This window comes from Colletotrichum gloeosporioides (genome assembly GCF_011800055.1).
Source record: "Colletotrichum gloeosporioides strain Lc1 chromosome Unknown consensus_14, whole genome shotgun sequence".
Classification (NCBI taxonomy): Eukaryota; Fungi; Ascomycota; class Sordariomycetes; order Glomerellales; family Glomerellaceae; genus Colletotrichum; species Colletotrichum gloeosporioides.
The window spans coordinates 46688-66248 of NW_025544659.1; the positions used below are offsets into that span (position 1 = coordinate 46688).

Consider the following 19561-nt stretch of genomic DNA (forward strand, 5'->3'; position numbering starts at 1 on the left):
CGTCAAAATAGGCGAGGGCCCCGGGCTCGGCGCAATGGGGCGAACTCATGAAAATACTCCGGAATTAGTTACACATGAGAGCTTGGCGATTGTTATATGGCAAAAGATTGTGCCAAACAAAATAACAGGTTGTTTACAATTACGATAAACCCAGGTTCAGTTTGCTCCAAAGGACGACATCCCCAATGCCGAGGAGACTGACGGTTAAGGCGAGGCCAGTATCTTTTGTCTTCGTCGACCGTGGTAGTTGTAATGCAGATCTTTCGTCTTTGGTCTGCCGCCTACATCTTGTAGGCTGGAATGCATGAGTATCGCTAGCTATGCCACATGTAGATATTGAGTTGTTGTTCTTTGCGTTGTTGAAGGAAGTGTTGATCGAGTGGCCCGACCAAGACACTTGGCGGTGCCTGTGTAAGGTACCGTGCCTTCGGAATCCCAACACAGCGACAAACGCCGTGTCAGCACACATGAATTATATGTATCTTAAGCTTTTTCCGCATGGTGGTCATGAAAGCAGGAGAAGTCGACGAGGACGGTGTAATTTTTGCCCCGAGGATGATGAACGTTTTCAACTTCTCAGGAGTGAAGGTGTTGTGTCGTTTGTATTCTAAAGGGAGTATAACATATTGTTTCATAGTCGTACCCCTCATTAGTCGAGTCGCACGAGTAGAACGGCAATAGCGAGCTCGACGTCGTATCTCAAAGACAATGACCCGTGTTCCAGCATTTCGAGTGGCTCCGTCCGTCGTTTTATTGTCCTTGTGCAGCTTTGCTTAAAGGATTCTAGTCGATGATCAGCGCAAATAGGCCCTCTAAGACAGTTGGTCCATTGTTATTAGTGAAAGGCCTCTGTGGATGGTGCAGAAGACGTTCGGAACGGACAATGTAGAGCAGCATATGACTCAGGCGGACACAACGCCATTGTTTCTAGGCTTCGAGGCGCTTCGTGTCTTTTGGTCTGGACCAAACTTCTTCGATCAACTGTCTTGGCCCCCTCCCGTGGGTGACAAGATATTACCGCATCGTATTGCGACCGGGGCCCCAGGCTGGTTCGAAAGGTTGCAGAACTTTTGAGATCGAAGACTGGTTCTCCTGTGCTACTGATACGAGAGCTGGAGAAGGGGATATGGGAAACCCGGCGAAGTCCGCATCCAATGCCTCTGGCACAGGACTCCCCAGTCCTTGTTTGATAGCCCAAATTTCGGCAGAGGTAGATGGTTTATCCGCATCATTGGTCAGATTATACCATGACCAGGGGTTCATGACAATCCGCCGATTCAATCTGATAGAAGATGCTGGACCTGAAAACCTAGTAGGTCACAAATACAACTACAAGTATGCCAATCATGAACAGAAGCGCGACATTGACTTCGACCTCAATCTTCGCAGTTGGAGGGGTTGTCATCATTTCTAATGCTCGCTCCTATATCAGCTCCCGTCTGATCCACAAAGAGAAGCGGTCCCCGTAGTCCACGGCGGAAACCATCTCTCACGGGAAACAATGGTGTGAATGTGCATACACCCTCTTAGCTCTTTGGTACCAAGGGTTCCAATAATCTTATAATGCCATTCCGTTTTTTCAGAACAGAGACAACATGGAGTGATAGCCATGGATTTCCGCCGACCAAGATGTTCTCGTGTGATCTTTTCTTTGTCGTTGTTCTATGCCTGATTATCGAAGGGCCCGGACTCAACATCCACCACGCCCATACTCGTGGTACAAGGAATACCAGGCATGAGATGGAGGTTCTGTCGACTGCTTCCAGAAGGCTGCTGTAGATACGTCGTATGTGTACGCGACGCAAAGAGTACATTTTCAGGTCGCATCCCAGTTGAAGCCGCGAGACGAGCCCTATGCGGACATTTGTTTTGCCCCGCTTCACCGTGTGGGACACCAGCGAGCCATCTCAAATATGGTTCAACAAAAGCTCTCATGAGTCTGATGTTTTGGTCCGACGTTGTTTTTGAAGGTTGCGCCAAGGTAGGAAAATCAGGTCGGAGCTACGGATCTTATATGGCTCCTGGTAACCTTCCCATGATGGGGCTGTGATACAGTGAGGCCAGCCTTCTCCCATAACCTCCGCAAACAAGAGCTTATTGACCTTCTGCCCCTTAAGCTTGCGGGTAGTTATGGACACGGGAATAATGCTGGAGCTTGGGCAACTGCCGCCCAATTGTGTTTTCTAACGAGGCTAATCGGGGACGTCATGCTCCCAGGTTGGCTTCATCGACACTATGGTTGGCCCCCAACGGGCCCGGATTTGATGCCTCAGTACTCTTCCAATGTTCTTGCCACGGCTACCAGACGTGAGACAAAGCCTCTGAATACCTCATCTGGCAAATTGCCGTAGATGCTTAATTTACTCGGGGCGCAAAAAGCTGAGCTTTAGATCGCAACGAAGAGCGAAGCTGGGCCTGGGGGATGTGTGCATCGCGGTAGTCCGCTTATTCCCGCTTCATTGTGTAGGACACCATGCAAACCATCTGGAAGACGGCTCTACAAAAGCTCTCGCGAGTCTGATGTTTTATTCTGAAGTTGTTTGTGCTGTTTTCTGGGAAAAGAAAGTGTTCTTTTCTGTATTTGACGTGTGAGACGCGCAGGGGCTTTTAGGTCAGCTCTTCGCAAAGAAGATGAAGACGATTTAGAAGGCGGGCAACTGTAACAGATCCTGGAACACCGGTGTTGTTCTAAACAAAGCACCGGCAGCAGGCGGTGGTCGATCACCTCGCCGGCTGAGTCCGTTGGCTTGTCCACCGCGTACCTCTAGCCTCCAGGTCTCGTTTCCTCGCGGCCGGAGGTGGTAATGCATTTTGACTGTCGTGCTCCGCGTTTTCGCTTGTAAGCTACATGCCTGCAAGAACTATTTTGAAGAACATGTTGGTGTAGCCGCCCTCCTCCGTTTCATCCACACTTTTCCCATGGCCCCAGGACGGCAGACGTTTGCCATGCAGTTGGGAGCCGTCGAAGGAATGCCGATACCCTCCATCCCTGAGGAGATGGATTCGTCCTGATCTTTGCCATTCCCAGGAGGGATGTAGGGAGCTCTTTAGCTCTAGCGAGACCGACCTGGCGTGCCGAGTGTCGCATGGCCGGCGGCCCATCTGCCTTCCATGACGAATCTCGGCGGAACGCCAAAGCTTGCGTGGCAACTGCCTTCCAGCCTACAGTGCTGGGAAAATATACTCGTGCTTCTGATGAAGCGTATCTGTGCCAAGGGCCCGTGGCGTAGCAATACAAGGTAGTAATAGTGATCGCTGTGGAAAGCGGCAGCAATATCGACGAACTGCGATAACGTCGGTTTAGGTTCTTACGTCTAACAGCCGGAAGCGTTTGCTCCTTCCGCAATATCGCTTATTCCTTAGGTAGGATTCGACTCCTCGTTCTTGCCCGTATGTGACGACGTCTCCCAACGAACGATCGTGTCGTGTGCTGTCTTGAGTAGAGACAAGTAAACTGCTTCTTGTTGACAGTCTACACGTACTCGAGACGTGTGTTGACACTGTAGATTCCGTATCTGGCGTGTTGGTTTCATCGACCAATCTGATGACCTTTTTGGGCGAGTGTTTCTAGTTCAAGGGCCCGTGGTATCTCATGATGGTGAGGCGGAACAAGGAAGGTAATAGCAAGCTTCCCCTCGAGTTTCCTTAAAGGCAATGGGCCTTCGGAACAAAACCATATCCGGTTCCGTTCGGATTGGAGAACCCATGTTGATCGATCATGGTAGAAGCCGCCATGTGAGTGGATGCAGAAATTTCAATGAACTGTACTCAGTTCGGTTTGAAAATGATCAAGCTGAAGTATCCGTAGCAGGCGGTACTAGTAATCGCTTCCACTTAGGCGTTGCCCTAGACGGTCGACTTTGGCTTCTATATTCTCCCTCGACTCTCCGTCGCTGACGGTCGATTTCCTTGGAATGGTCTCAATCTTCCTGTCCCTGCGTATAGACTGCGTGCTTTCGGGGACAACTCCAAAGGCGTTGGGGAGGCTGTACTACAAAAACCCCCAACCCAACCCCCAGTGTACACCAACGTCTCAGTCGGGAACTGAGGCTCCTTTCCCAGAGTCAGCGTCAGAGGCCTTATAACTATTGTTGTCTGTGCAACTCGGAGTGACCGTCTGCGGCCAACACCGAAGGACCAAGTCGAGGGAGATTGCTTCTAAGAGCGCGGCAGTAGTGACGAACTCTATTGGGTTCGACTTTTCTTCCGCTTGGGAATACGATCAGTCCTCTCTCAGTCATCTGATCTTCGAGCAGGGCGCCAATGTCCGGGAGGCATCTGTCTCACAGACGATGTAATTCGAGCTGGAATTGGCACCCGCCAGAAGTGCGAGGGCCCATGGTAGACCAAGGTACGAAGATTACACTTGGTATCCTCTGGCGGAACGCCAACACAATGGCTCGATGTCTCCGACCAAACACCCAAAGGACACAATGATACTAGAATAACGGCCCCGCACAGCGATGCGTTTGCTCATCCACACGTAGCCTGGGTATCATCAATGAGTACCTGCAGGCTGCATGGCTGAGGGCCCGAGGATCTGGTGAAGAGGCTCATTTCTCCGCCTCGGTAGCAGAAGATACGATGACGAAGTTGGTTGATTTGAATGAGAAGACTCTAAAGCCTTTTGTCGGCATGGCCTATGAGGACTTGCATGCGGGGACGCGGGGGAGGGCCCGGGGATACGGTAAAGAGGCCCATGCCTCAGCCCCGGTAGTGGAAGATACGATGATGAAGGCGATTGATCTGGAGACGACGACAGAGAAAGATGGGCGGCTTTTTAAGCCATTCGTTGGCATGGTCAACGGCGGGCACAGCATCATGGAGAGATGTTTGGGTAGGAGATCACAAGGTGGCAGGAGATAGAGGGAATGCAGTGATGGGAAACACGGCAAACGCAAATGAGAAAATCTCGTGACGAAAACGCGTTTGGGCCGCCATGCAAGCTTCCGCGAGAAACGAAACGAAAATGTTGGGACAAGTAACGGGAAGCAGCAATAAGCATTTGCCCCACCAACAGCCCAATCCGCCTGTACGTCACTGAGATGTAGCAAAACAGCTTGCCTGTGGTAGAAATGCCAGATCAATTGTCAGGGTATCTCTATGCCTGCTTGAGCCAATTCCGTGGCCAATCCAGAAACCCTAAAGCAAACCATTTTGCGACCTCACCATTATCCCGAGAACGCCAGCCGGGCCGGACAACCGCCAGCACATACGAAGAGCAAGCTTTTTTGATGTTTTACCATTGGCGACGTCCACCACGGCCCCTGCCGCCGAAGCCACCGCGGTTGCCACCCATGCCCGACTGGTCGTAGCCGCCGTACTGGCCCTGGTTTCCTCCAAAGCCGCCTTGGCCAAAGTTCTGTTGCTGGCCCGCTTGGCCTCCGGCGTTGGCGCCTTGGGAAAACATGGCAGACATGGTGGCGGGGTCCATCTGGCCGGGGTCCATGCCCTGGCCCATCATCTGCTGCATCATGGCCTGCATCTCGGGGGGCATGCCATCCATGCCGCCACCAGGCATACCTCCCATACCAGCTGCCTGGGCCTGCTGGGCGCCAGCTCCTCCACCGGGCATGTTCATGCCGCCCATCATCATCATGCCAAAGTCCTCCATCATCTTCTTGTTGCCGGCGGCGATAGCGTCGGCGTTGTACTCTCCGCGGACAGCTTCTTGCTTGGCGGCGTATAGGGCCCAGGTGAACTCGTCGAAGCCGTAGTTGAAATAATCACTGATATCCGTACCGGGCTTGCGCCAGGGCTTCTCGTTTTCGGGGAGGTCTAACCAGGTTAGCTGGGTTGCGAAGCGCGGGACGGGTCGTGCTTACCCTCGTCAATGTTGACGGCGGTGATGGGCTTGCCCGCAGGAGGGTAGGGAGGGTTCGCGTTGACGTCGAATGTGGACTTGGAAGCGGCAGCGGCAGCCTTGTCGGCACTAGGGACACCCAGAGGGAGGTCGGAGGCAGCTGGCGATTCCTCCTTGGCAGGTGCGGCCTTGACAGGCATGTCGTTGGAGGCGGACCTTTGAGGAATGTTTCTGATGTCGCTGTATCGCGATTGTCTGTGGTTTCATGAGCTTCAAAGAGGTCTTTAACTTTGTGCTGGTGAGTGGTTGTTGAGACGTACGTTGGGGGTGCAGCCTTTGTGCCGTCTTTGCGCTCGGTGATGATGTCGATATCCTGAGGAAAGCGCCAGAACAGTCAGTCACTGGCTTATACACGGGCGGCCTACAGATACGCAGAGCGATCTGAGGTGCAGGCAGAAGCTTACGGAGTCTTCATCATCGTCTTCGTCCATGGCTCCGCCCTCATCCTCTTCCTCACCCTCCTCCAACTCGTCATTCTTGGACTCTACTTTTGGCGACGGCGCCTTGGGTGCAGCAGCATTTTCGGTCGCAGGCGCAGGCGCAGGAACAGTCGGCTCCTCGGGCGCGTAAAAATCATCATCCTCGTCGATATCCATTTTGCGACTTCGATGAACGGCTCTACGTTTGGAACTGGTGGTGGAAGCAGTGGTGGTGGTGGTGGTGTTTTTGGTCGAGGCTTCACAACGACGCCTTTCGCAGCAGGAGCAACAGCAGCGGCAGCAGCTTCCCAGGACATCCAGATGGAAGGCACGGGCCATCAACAGCAGCAGCAGCAGCAGCAGCAGCAGGTGCAGTCAGCATTGCCCAATCAGCGCCCCGGTCTGGCGGCTTCGGTGTGGAACCCCGGAGGCGGCATCTCAGAACGCCGAATAGCCAATCCCAGGCGATCGCAATCCACGCTGGCAAAGGCAGCAGCAGCTCAGAAAGCTGCGGGTGGCCCGTGCCCTCAAGTCCCTGCCGCCAATTCTTTCGCGTTGACCGCGCAGCGACAGCAGCAGCAGCAACAGCAGCCCGGCCAAGAAGCAGCAACAAACAATCCAGGAGCTCAAGTCCACGGCCATCAGCCTCACCCTACCCCGGCTTTCACCTCGAACACGACCTCGGCCTCGCCTTTCATCTCGATCGCAAACGATAATACCACTGGCCCTACTGCACCAGAGAACTCGACCGCCAACATGTCGCTGTTCGGTGCGAAAACTGGCGGTGGCTTGAGCATCAACACTGGTGCTGCCAATGCTGCGTATGTTTTGCCCTCTTTCAGGTCACTGCATTGCCAAACCCGAGTCTTGCCCTTGGGCTGTGCCTCGACATCTTGCTAACACTGTATCAATACAGCGCCGGCCCTTCGTCGACTCCCGCAGCTGGTGGAGGACTCTTTGGAAACGCAGCGGCCACGGCACAACCTGCTACGAGCGGCGGTCTCTTTGGCGGAACCCAGACTGGAGCTGCAAGTGGAGGACTGTTCGGTAATAAGCCATCAACACCCGCGACTGGCGGCCTGTTTGGTGCATCTACCACAGCTTCTCAGCCCCAGCAACAGGCCGGTGGTCTCTTCGGCGGAGCGACAACATCAACACCTCAGGCCCAGCCCCAGCAAGCGGGAGGGCTTTTCGGCCAGGCGGCGAACACCACAGCCCAGACAGGCACCACGGGGGGAGGACTGTTTGGAAACCAGACACCGGCGCAGCAGACGGGCCAGCAGCAACCTCAACAGAGCGGAGGACTGTTCGGAGCGGCCCAGCAGAAGCCAGCGGCAGGTGGCCTCTTTGGCCAGTCGCTAGCAACGACTCAGCAGCAACCGTCGGGACTATTCGGTGGCGGAAACACAAACACACAAGCGCAGCAGACACCGCAACAAGGTGGCGGCGGCCTCTTCGGCTCGAGTCTTGCCCCCAGCCAAGCCAAGCCTGGTGGTCTTTTGTGAGTGATTTTGTCAATCTCTCCGTGGCTCCTGCTAACATCTCAAAGTGGCGGCGGCGCTTCTACCCAGCAACAGAACAACACAGCTCCCGGCCTGACTATGGGTCAGTCGACGACGCAGCAAACCGTTCCCGGTGTAAGGGTGGACCTTTCGAACGTCAAGGGCACGACCCGCTTCAACGACCTCGAGCAGTCCCTGCAGACCGAGATGGAGAACTGCGACACCATGATCCAGCGCTTCATGAACCACGCGTCCGAGATCAGGGGTTTCATGGCGGCCCATGGCGGCGATCTTGCTCAGCTCACCAACGACGTCACCTGGCTGCAGCGCAAGTACGAGGGCGTCAAGACGACCCTGGACGAGGATATTGTCACCCTGGCACACCTGAAGGATCTTGTCAAGTCGGATGCGGACATCGCAAAGATGGCATTTGCTGGCGCCGATCAGCTTAAGCTCCCTGCACACTACCACCAGACGTGGCTCACCCGCGGTGGAACCGGCAGTAACGCGCCGAACGGCAACCAGGACCGCAATCTGGAGGATGTACTCACCCTCTTCTCGAACGAGGCCGACAGGCTGAAGGAGCTGCATCAGTTTCAGGTGCAGAAGATCAAGGAGATGGAGCAGCACATGCCAGGTGTCGAGCACGGCCTCTACGAGCGGGTGCGCGCCCTGCGCGACCAGACGCAGGTTCCCGCGTTCAGCATGGTCCTCGACCTTTTGGAGACGATCAAGATGATGGGTGACAAGATTTACGAGGCGGCGGGTGGCATTGTGGATGTACGCGAGAAGCTGACCCAGCTTCAGCGCCAGTACCCCACCAAGTGAGGAGATTTGTGAATGTTGGACTAAAGTAATGATGAGGCTTGGCTCCGGGGACGTGACGCTTGGCACAAGGGTTGCGGGAAGCATTTGGCGTTCAGGATGGCTAAAAAGTATACACCGGCAACATAGCAGAATCGAGCGAGCTTCGTGCACAAAATCCGGCTCCGAGCTACCGCTGACGTCGGCTCACGCGGCATTCAAGTTGCGGTGGCATTTCCTCGCCCAGAACGCCGTCAAGATTGGAGCCTCGAAATACGCAATGTCGCGGCTATGGCGCCAGAAGAGCGCTTCGTCACAGGCGTGGGGAGTCGCGTTGTAAAGTACATAGAGCACGGCGGCACAGGTCGTTGATACCCAATGTCAGATACCCCTGACTCACCAATCTGTCCAGTCTCGATGTGTGAAATTCAATGCTCGTGTGTCTGTTGTATATGATGGGTATCTGGGAGCTGTTCCGCTCAGCAAAGCCGTTCATCCGCCCAACGCCTGATATGCTAATCCTCATTCCTCGTGAGGTAGGCAAAGTCTCTGCAGATCCTTCCGCCTTCGCTACCCCCTCCGTTCCTTCAAAAAATGACGCCGTCGCTTTCTCGCCACGATCAATACGACCCCTCGCGGCCGCCGTGGTCGTCATCCCCACCATCGTCGTCCCCAAACTCCCCGTCGTCAAAGTAATTCTCCGCGTCGTAGTCACCCGCATCCTCGTCGTCGTACTCCACATCCTGCTCCTCCTCCTCGCCGCCCTCCTCCCACTCCTCCTCGCCCTCTGCGCCCTCGGCATCCGGCATCCTCTCCAGCGCCTCGAGCGTCTTCTTCGCCCCGTCAGGCCCTGCCGCGGGTTCCTCGACCTGGAACACGTCCTCGGCCGTCGGCAGCGCCGTGATGCGCGACAGCCGCAACCGCTTCGCCTCGCCGCCGCGGCGCTTCTCGCCGGGGGCGACGTCGTCGCCGTCGAGCGTCGCGTGCAGCTCCGCGGGGAAGAACTCCTTGCAGAACGGCCGCGAGCCGAACTCGGGCAGCGCGCGCTCCGGGCGGGCGAACTTTTGCGAGTACGTCGGCACGCCCGTGAAGGGGTCCGCGGTGGCGCGCGTGCGCACGCCGTACTTTGCGTTCACCTGGTCCTGCCCGTAGAGCTTGCGCGTGTTGGACGGGTCCATGCCCCAGGTGCGCTTGCGGGTGTATAGCGGTCCGTCCTGGACCTGGCGGCGGAAGAGGAGGAAGGCGTTTACGTTGGCTTGTTCGAGGGCGGAGAGGGGCTTCGCTGTCGGGACGGCGTATTGCTGTACCGGGAATGTTAGATTGGGTTGGAGCTACGGGAGAGGGAGGAGGGGACGTACGGGAAAGAGCTCTGAGGGGCGGGTGTCGGGTGCGTGTTCGCCGTTGTCCCAGGACAGCTGGGGGCCCGTCTTGCCGCCGCGGCCACCCCGTCCTCCGCCTCGTCCTCCGCGCGACATGGTCCTCGCTCGTTTCTTATGTGTGCTTTCTTGAGGGTTCTGTGTGGGTGGTTGTTAGCGATTGTATGGTGTAGAGGTTGTCTGCTTGGATTGCAGCAGGGTGGTTGGCGGTTTGGCCTCGCTTCGCTCGCGTGCCGCGGTTGACGGTTGGGCCCGGCCGGTTCAGTTATGAGATTAACGTACCGTTTATGTCTCTCTTATCGCAGGAAAGTGGTGTGACTAGATCGGAATTTGCAACGAGTTGTCAAGAGTCGTTTGGCGTAGTGCAGCAAGGTTGTTCTATGAGTCGAACGAAAAGGAGTCAAAGTCGGAGATGCAGTCATGGTTGGCGCCGACCTGGAGTTGGACGTCTTGATTTTTTAGCGGGGTCAATTGGGGTAATGGTGGCTTGTGATTGGCTGAGGTGGCTGGTGTGGCTTCCCCGTGTCTGTTCACCGAAGACAACAATCTGTGTAAGCAGCTATCAAGAAAGAATGATGCCGGAAAACACATTGCATCTTTGATAATACTACCAGAGTTTCATCATTCCATAGTATTTGTAGAATAGTAAACTCATTGCAATTATAAACGACCACCTGCTCAACGTGGCGAAAGCCTCCATTATGCTTGGTCAAGGAGCGACATTACTTCAATGAGAACTAACCAGGCAGTAGGGATACTGGCCAAGAGCGACGGCAGAAATCTCCGAGTTGGAATAAGTTCAGCTATCTAGTGTAGTAGCTGCCGCTACATTCAGATTTTTATTTGGACGAGAGTCGGCATGCTTATGGAAGTTCAATGCCACACCCGTTGAAGCCTCTCATCCCATAATTACTAGGGCACATCTTTACTTGACAGAAGACAAGCAAAAAAAGAGAATATTTGAGTTAAAAGCCATGATGCCACCGTCACTTACAGCTGGACCAGTAGGCACGTAGCGGGGTCGTCACCCTTCCCACTGAAAGCCGCTGCCCCGCTACCGCCACCCCTGTAAGGCACCCAAGCGCTACGCACCCAGCACACGCAGCTTGCGGCTGCCTTATCTTATCTTAGCGTCCGGGGACCCTTAAACCGAGCAGGAAGCTTCCAGCTCCCCCCGCCATCCGCAAACCTCCAACAGCTCCTCCAACTTACAGGCATCACTAACTTCATTTCCGCTTCTCGCCTCGACCTAGCCGCACCACCGCCACCAGAAATTTCTATGTCAGACCCCGTCGTCCCCAAGATGGCAACCGACACAATCCCCATAACTGGGCTCGACGAGCTCACAGCCCACCTCGACGACCTCGTCGCCTCCCCCGAAACCCCCCTCCAACCAAAGATCGTCGACGACATTGAGCTCCAACTCACAGGTCAGTCATTCCACCTCTCTCCTTCCCTTGTTACCTCTGTTCGAAATACTAACAACGCCACAGAATCAAACATCCCGCCCCTCCTTCCAACCCTCCTCCCAAAACTCACAACAATCCTCAAAACAACCCCCCACGACCCCGCCCCCATCGTCTCCCTCACAATAAAACTCCTCTCCCCCGTCCCCTTCACCCAAACCCTCCAGCTCGCCGACGAATCCTCCCTCATCTCCGCCCTGCGCTCCCCCGCCCCCTCCGCCAACCTCCTCGCCCTCGCCATCCTCGAAAAGGCCGCCGCCACCCCCTCCGACGCCGCCATCCTCTCCCTCATGCCCAAAGTCGTCCTCGAGCTCCTCCGCCGCTGGCTCTCCTCCCCGCACGTCGAGGTCGGCGAGAAGGCCTCCCGCGTCATCGGCGACCTCCTCGAGACAGACTGCGAACTGCCCCCGCCCGCCGCCCTCCCGAGCCTCGCAGGCACCGACCTCGTCCGCCGCCGCGCGCCAGGCCAGGGCCGCATGTGGCGCCGCCTCTTCCACGACCGCGAGCCCCTCGGCCTCGTGCTCGCCCTCGCTCGCGGCGAAGACCCCTCTGAAGACGTGAAGCTGTCCGAGCACCAGCTGTCCCTCGCCCAGGGCCGCATCCTGCGCGTCCTCCCGCGGCTCGCGAGCCTGAACATCGTCGAGGTCGGCACGTCGCAGTTCCCCGAGCTGACGGGGTCCAACGACGTCGGGCTGCTGCAGCTCGCGGCGCTGAAGATGGTTGATATGGAGGATACGCTGATGCACCTGAGCCTGATCGACTTCTTCGAGACGCTGGTGAGTGTTATGAGGGTGGCGGAGCAGTCGCACCGGACACTGGGGATCCTGCGGGACCTGGTGAGGGAGGCGAGTAAGGACGATCAGATGCTGAAGGAGGCGTTGAGGAGTCTGCCGGATCGGACTGTGCCTGAGGAGTCGGAGCAGTTGAGGACGTTTATTCGGGACATCATGTCTGCACGCGGCTGAGGGGCGTAACCGTACAAAACATGGCAAGGCGTTTAGGAAGCATGGCACTGGTCTGGGACAAGCATAGATGGATGTCTTCAATATGGACACGAACTGCGAAAGGCCTCGGCAATCCGAGCCGGGTACAATAATTTTACATGAAATGATTCCCCCTCAATCTATCCATTACGCCTCTTCCTGTGCTACACCTGGTTTTTGTATGCTGGACCTCCAACTCAACGCCTCATCCTGGCCGACGCGTCTCCCTCGGGCCCGTCCACGTCCGTCGCGTGGCTCAGGATGCTGTCCCTGCGGTCCACGTCCACCTTGGTCATCCCCTCAATACCCAAACCGACCTCGCCGACGCGGCGGAGCACCAGGAGCAGCGCGGTGCGCAGGTCCGACGTGAGGTCCTTGCCGAGAAGCTCCACGACCATCGGGTAGAACTCCTTAATGTTCTTAGAAAACGAGGTCACGGGGAAGGCGGCGTACCCCTCAAGAACGTCGACAACGACAGGGCGCCAGGCGACGATATTGCGGTGCTGGCTGTCTTCCTCGAGCGCGACAAAGTCCTTGATGATGCTCTTGCACAGGGGAATCAGGGCCTGCTCGATCGCATCGCGCGCCGAAGCGCGCTCGTCGCTGTCGTCTGCATACATGCGAAAGAGGATGGCGACGTAAGTAGCGGCGGCACCACTCTCCTGCTTGAGCAGATTCGGGGCTTGCTTCATGAAACCCTCGCGCCAGAGGCGCATCCGCAGCTCCTTGTCGGCGTTGAACTTCCTGGCAAACAGGTAAGACTTCTTAAGCAGTCCCATGAGCTTGAGGAGTTCCGCCGTGGGGATCTGGGAGTAGACGGTGTCATTGCTGAAGAGCTCGTTCACCGTCTCGATCATCAGCAGCTGAAGAACGCATCGTGAGATGATACGATTGAAGTAGCGCCGGCGGGCGGCTGTAACGACCACGGGCTGTTGCTGAAGGTTTGATGAGGGCTTGAACTCCTCCAATGGCGCTTGGGCTTGGGGTGGAGCCGCTGCTGTCGGGGTCTTGAGGTCGTCTTCTTCTACCGTGCCGACCTGCGCTGTCACTGAGTTCGTGTCAGCGTCGTCGCCGTTCTTCTCAGAGCCGTTAATCTTCAATGACTCCTCGTCGACCGGGGTGGTATCAGCGGTGGGGCTGAGAGGACCGGCGAACTCGAGGCCGTTCGGGGGCAGATCGATTGAAGCTGTTGAGTTGATGGTAGTGGCGGAGAAGAGCTGATGAGCTGTCGTACGAGCGAATAGTTCGCAGAAGGCACCAACAATCTTCGTCCAGTGCTCATGCGAAAATTTCGCGACGTTCTTCAGGATGAGCTGCTGCAAGCAGTTGCTGCCAATTCTGGAGATGGTGTCGTTCTCTTGGCAAATACAAAGAGCTAGCAACTCCAGGAACCGGTCCAGCATGTACTCCAACGCTTCAAAGTAGTGTGTGAACAACGTGATCATGTTTCGGAGGGCTTGGATCATGGTGGTGGAAAGCCAAACAGATAGCTCCTCATGGTTCAGCGCGTTGTTGAGGTCAGGCCTGGACCGCAGCACCATGAAGATGGGGTACAGCTGCTGGCGCCAGAGAATGTCCCAGAAATCGGGTGGGAACTCGCCTCCATATTTCAGCAAGGCGTCGAAGAAGTACTCGAGGGCGTTGGATCGGACCTCGAGATCCTCGCCAGTCATCAACACGTCATGGAAGGCAAACAGGACTGGGAACCAATAGCCTTCTTCCACTGACGTGCGGTTCTGGGATCTTTGCAGTGTGTCTGCTGCTGAAGTGTGGATATCGCCGGTTGCTGACTGTCCTTTTTGAGACAAAGGACATTCTGGTGTTTTAAGCATGCGAGGTATAATGGACTTGAGCGACTCCAGCGCTTGGAGACTCTTCTTTTGGAACTTCATGTTCTTTGAGAACTCGGTGAGACAAACGATCAAGTCGGTGAAGGCTCCTTGTGAAATGACCACTCCAAACTTGGTCCTGTAAACCTGTGTGACATTCTCATAGGCAAGGCTCACAATGCTTTCGTTGGTCTCACGGGCAGCCACGGTGAACACACCAAACATTGTTCTCCAGCCCGAGCGGATGTTATCGCCCCTGGCTTGAATCATTTGGATCAAGCATCTCAGCACCATATCCTTGACAGCAATGTTTGTGGAGTTGGCTAGAACATGTTCGAATGGTTTCAAAAAGTCCTTTTGGAATTTGAAACCAGCCAGCTCCTCGAGTTCCATGAAACGCATGGAGAGTTGGCGGAGAGAGTCCAAGGCGAAGAATACGATGGTGATGTTGTTGTGGCAACCAACACGGTTGAAGTGGTCGCCCATAACATCCCAGATATTGCTCCACTCGAAACGCACACGCGTCATGTTGTAGTAGGCGATCTCGACAATCTTCTGCAGGCTGTAGGTACGTGGGGAGTCGTTCGACCCAGACACCTTGATTTCATCCCAGCTGACTTCCGTCAAAGCCCGAGCGAAGTGGACGATGGCCTCTCCGTTGAGGTTGCCCGTGTTTGTGAATATCCTGTCAACTGCCTTGATGACTTCGTCGGATCGACTCTCCAATGCAATCTCGCTAGAGAAGCCTTGGGGTCCAGCTCCCGGTCGTGGCTGGCTCCTTCGGCGTTTGGATTGTGTCGATGAGCGAGAGTCGCTGGTGTTCTCTCTCTGAGGCGGCATAAAGCGTGCCTTGGACACATCAGGGACAACACTCTCGTCGACACCACCGGTGATGAGCTGCAGTCGGTCCAGCTGACTAATGCACATGAGAACATCCTTCCAAGACGAACGTAGCACATTGCCCTCCGTCTGGCCTAGTTCCAGGATGACTTTGAGTGCCTCCACGTTCTTGGCCAACATCTCCTGCGGGTTGTTGAGGTTCGTAGTGTTCTTCAATGCGGATACGAATGCTTCCCGGGGGGTCGACAGGTCAAAAACGCAGGCAATCTTGGTTGCCAACTTCATGCCCTCCAGGCATAGCTTGTTGATCTCAAGGTTCTGGGTCTTCTGCATCTGGCTTGACAGTGCAGAAAAGTACGACATCCATGTGACATCAAACATGGGCCCGATGTGTTGAAAAGAGGTAGCGGGTATGAACTTGACACCCGATCGTTGCGCATTCTTGCGTTGGTTCTTGTAGAGAGTCTTGAACAGCTGCTCTGATCGGAGCGCAATCTCCTCAGACTGTTGCAGATAGGCCTCTCTCTGGAGGTCGCGGCCCATGTTGGAAAGCGCCTGACCAAGACCAGCAGCGATGCCGGTAGATGGTGGCGGGACAGCTCCAGCGGCCGCAGCAGCTTCGCGCTCACTCTTCAACACGATTTCATTGCTGGCGATTTCGTCATAGATTCCTAGGAGGTACTCATCGGGCAAGTCCGCGTTGTCGTTGATGCCGCGGTTGTTCTTGATGAACTCCTCCTTGCTCATGCGCTTAGCGATCTTGCTGCTGTGCAAGTCGGTGTTGAGCATGATCACAGAGTACGCCAAAACATAGGCGGTGTCGGCGTTGGCGAACGCGTTGGGGTTACCCATCACGTAACGTTCGGCAAACTTCAGCATGAAGCGATCAATCTTCTGTGCCTCTCCTGGCAGGCGGAATGACTGGAGAAAGGTACGTAGTGCGTCGACGAATCGTTTCTTAGTAAAGTCCATGGAGTCGACGAAGGCGTGCATGATCTCAATATTCTTGGGATCACCCTCACCCAAGAACTCACCGATCTGAGCCTTGTCGAGGCGGTCCTCGGTGAGCAGGAATTTGGCAATATCCGCCGGGTTGTCGCTTGGGATAAAGCCATCTTGAACAAGGAGCTTCACTCCTCTCTTGGGCTTGAAGTTGAACTGCTTGATCGCGTTGTTCATGGCTGTCTTCCGCGCTTTCGCCTTCTCCAGGAATGCAGGGTCGTCTTCCAAGACAGGTGTTGACGGTAGGGGTGTTTCGAAGCGCGACGGGTTGTCGCTCATGCTAGGGTCAATTGAGGGCCGCAGATCTTCGGAGTTTCTGGTATCACCATCCGGCCTGACCCCATTCGCATCAGGTCGTACCGCAGCAGACCAGTCGACCATTGACCTCAGCGAGTCCACGAGAGCATCCAAGGCGACCCGCTTCATCACATACTCCTTGGGAATCTCAGGTTCGGGTTCGGTTTGAGGTGCGATTTGCGCAACCGAGAGCGGTGGTGGCAGGATGGGCCGCAGTTGCCAATCACCTCCGTTCGCGTTCTTTGAGCTCTTCTCCTCATACTGTTGCTCCTGGGCGGGTGTCACCGGCACTGCAGCTGTTGAGAACTTGGACAAGTCCTCGATAATGGTCTGGAAGATGTTGTCCACGCTCCTCTCGCAATCGTAGTTCAGGTATGTCTCAACCAGGGCCCGTGAATCTGCGCAGAATCTGTTTAAAACGTTCACCACGTACACCTTCTGGGTAATTGGAGCTGTCCTCCTGGCCAGCAATGCCAAGTAGATCTCGTTGAGGAAGACTGCAATTTCCAGCTGTGCGATGTATTAGCATGACATTTCCACGAGACAACTGCTGCAGTACACACCTTGAAAGACTCCCGCATGTACTTTAGCATGAGCCAGAAGATCTCGCAGCACACGTCAAACACTCTGTCGACAGAACTGGCTCCGTTCCGCGTTATACTGAGGCACAAATAGAACTTGATCGCTTGAAGAAAGGTCGTAGGCTCGTTGCTCTTGGAGTTGGTAATGGTACAGATTGGAGAAGTGAAGACGGCAATGTTGTTATTGAGCAGTGTGTGAATAAGGTGGAGGGAAATGAGCTTTGAGCGCATCGGTTGGCCGCGAGGATCGTATAGCTGGTCGGGCGGCAAGACCTTGGTTGAGAGATTGCAGAATGATCTGAAGACCAGGTACGCGTCTTTGATGTACACCTCGTCCTCCGCATCCAGGTCGTCGGCGTTGTCGTCAACGGTCGATTCAGGAGAGGACTGCTCGGACACGGATCGGGCTGCTTTCCTTCCGGGCTTGATCTCTGTGACCATGGTGGGACCGTCGCCCAAGTGGGAATCGTCGAAGCTCTTGCGGTGCTCGAGGTCCTTCAGGGTCAGCTTCCCATTGCCATTCTCTGCGTTGCTGGCGGGCTCTTGCTCAGCACCGTCTGGGGCCGGGGAGTCCTCTCTCTCTTCGTCGCCCTCACCAGCAACGGCTGCGCCATTGGCGAATTCGGTCTGCTCAAAGGTGACGTTGCTCGAGCTGTGCTTCAGCTTGTCCAGGTTGAGGCGGGCCTCCTTCATGTGTAAGCGGGTCTTAACGCGCTCAAACACGGTGCCAACCATCTGGGTGAGGGTGCCCTGCGCCATCTGCTGGTTCGCAGTGCTCCGCGAGAGCAGGAAGACATTGTATACTTGACGAACGGCCTTCAGGAGACCGGCGCCGTGCACGACAATCTTGTCATTGAGGACGGCGGCCAACAGCGACTTGACGATCTGCAGCTGGACCTCGACGGCGGTCGTCTCGCCTTGGAAACAATCGCAGATGGTATCGATGGCGCGCTCAATGAGGGGAGCTCGGTCGGCTGGAGCATCTTGCTGGCCGTCGGGTGCGCTCGGGACGGTGAAGTAGGAATATGATATGAGTTTGCCGATGCAGTCGAGTGCACTGGTGGCGAGCTGGACGTTGCCTGTCCTTGTTGCCAGCTGCAACGGAGCAAAGACAATCTCTGGGTCCGGGAAATTGGGCTCGCTCTCCTTGATGGCGGCGAGGGTCTTTTGGAGGGATTCGGTGAGTTGCTTGTTCCTCTGGGCCTCCTTGGAAGCCGCGATGGCCTCCAGGGAGGAGGTGAGGAATTTGAGGGAGCTCATGGGGGAGCAATGGAAGGCCAAAGTGCCATTCGCGTTTCGAGGCGGACGAGTTCGTGATCAGGAGAGGAAGTCGGAGGTTGATCTACTCCAGCAGATGCAGTCGAAGGTAAGCTTGAGCTGGGCCGGTCATCGAGGGGCGCAGGCGCATATGCAGGGCGGGCAGGGGGTAGGTATTAAGGTAGGTAATTCGTGGAGAGCCCGGCGATGCGAGATACGTGTCGTTCGGAGGCGACGGCGTCCTTGAGGAGTGAAGGACGGGAAGGTCGTCGCGGCGGCACAAGGGGAGCTTCCGTCGTCGTCGTCGGGCGGAGGGTGTTAGATGACGGTCGTTGTGAAATGAAGAGAGCGGCTCTCCGTATCGAAGGGGTCTTCCAAATCGAAATCCAAATCGAAATGGCCAGCACGGGGCAGTGACGGTCCAAATTTCTTTGAATGGAGGGACCCCTGGCTCTTGCTGGCGTACGGATACTGCTTGCTAGGTGCTGCTGCTGCCGCTGTCCAGCGAGAGGACACCAACAAGGTACGTAGCTTGGTTCTGGGGATAAGATACCAGATTTCCTGACGCACGGAGAGGGAGCTGCACTGTGCTTAGTACGCAGCAGAAGCTTGGGATATCGGCCCTCTTCAAACACTGTATTGAACATCAATTGTTACTGTAGATAGTCTCCATCTTTAATGTAGCTGCTGCAAGCTGGAGCCAGTCGCGCCGGTGCAGCATGTGGTTTACGTGGCGGACTGAGCCAGGGAGGATGCAGTGCGTGCTGCGTCATTATGTCAGCTCTCTCGCTACCTAAGGTAGGTAGACATGGGGCCTGATGGTCCATGCTTTTATGAAGCGCTGAGGTAAGCGTCCACTCCGAAGCATGACCCACTTCATTAGGTAAGGCAACCAACAGACCACTGTGGCAGCAACTGGCAGAACTGGCAGTCTTCCGACATCGCGTCTGCTGCTCGCGGTTGCGCTTAGAAGCGGCCAGCGAAGGCGACGGGAGCCAATTAATGGAGACCTTGATGAGCCCCCACGCTGTGGACAATTCGGGCCTCTCATTGGCTTGCAGCCCTTCGGCGTTAGGCGCTCGTCCCTTGTTTTCCCGTTCTTATTCCCACCCAAGTCCGAGAACTTCCTCAGCGCAACCACTGTCATTGGAGGTCACTTCTCGCTGTCACTCGGTCATTAACAACACCGCCTGGGTGCAACCAACCAACGGCGACTGCGACTGCGGACCCGGTTGGCTGGACTCACTCGCAGTTCGTCGTTCGATGCACCGGTCACCGGCCACAGGCCACAATTATCGGCGAAACCTGGCCACTACCGCCCACTGAACCGCTGGACTCTTTT

General features: G+C 55.8%; 5 protein-coding genes across 5 annotated transcripts; 2 read left to right on the forward strand and 3 right to left on the reverse strand.

Moving 5' to 3' along the window:
• Positions 1 to 5239: 5239 nt before the first annotated feature.
• On the reverse strand, positions 5240 to 6459 carry GCG54_00014051 (Pre-mRNA polyadenylation factor FIP1; the record flags this gene model as incomplete). The annotated part of the gene is made up of 4 exons (XM_045413893.1): positions 5240 to 5778; positions 5826 to 6058; positions 6124 to 6176; positions 6268 to 6459. 4 exons carry the CDS (start codon positions 6457 to 6459, stop codon positions 5240 to 5242), a joined length of 1017 nt encoding a protein of 338 aa, XP_045268997.1.
• Positions 6460 to 6603: 144 nt separating this feature from the next.
• GCG54_00014052 (Nucleoporin NUP49) lies at positions 6604 to 8612 on the forward strand (the record flags this gene model as incomplete). The annotated part of the gene is made up of 3 exons (XM_045413894.1): positions 6604 to 7103; positions 7199 to 7783; positions 7832 to 8612. 3 exons carry the CDS (start codon positions 6604 to 6606, stop codon positions 8610 to 8612), a joined length of 1866 nt encoding a protein of 621 aa, XP_045268998.1.
• Positions 8613 to 9208: 596 nt separating this feature from the next.
• Positions 9209 to 10102, reverse strand: GCG54_00014053 (uncharacterized protein; the record flags this gene model as incomplete). Its single annotated transcript, XM_045413895.1, has 2 exons — positions 9209 to 9889; positions 9947 to 10102. Coding segments are annotated over 2 exons (837 nt in total), but the record flags the coding sequence as incomplete, so codon positions are not given.
• Positions 10103 to 11267: 1165 nt separating this feature from the next.
• GCG54_00014054 (uncharacterized protein) lies at positions 11268 to 12395 on the forward strand (the record flags this gene model as incomplete). Its single annotated transcript, XM_045413896.1, has 2 exons — positions 11268 to 11394; positions 11458 to 12395. The coding sequence occupies 2 exons, from the start codon at positions 11268 to 11270 to the stop codon at positions 12393 to 12395; spliced, it is 1065 nt and encodes a 354-aa protein (XP_045269000.1).
• A 215-nt stretch (positions 12396 to 12610) lies between these two features.
• Positions 12611 to 18222, reverse strand: GCG54_00014055 (Protein transport protein SEC7; the record flags this gene model as incomplete). Its single annotated transcript, XM_045413897.1, has 2 exons — positions 12611 to 16891; positions 16945 to 18222. 2 exons carry the CDS (start codon positions 18220 to 18222, stop codon positions 12611 to 12613), a joined length of 5559 nt encoding a protein of 1852 aa, XP_045269001.1.
• Positions 18223 to 19561: the final 1339 nt, after the last annotated feature.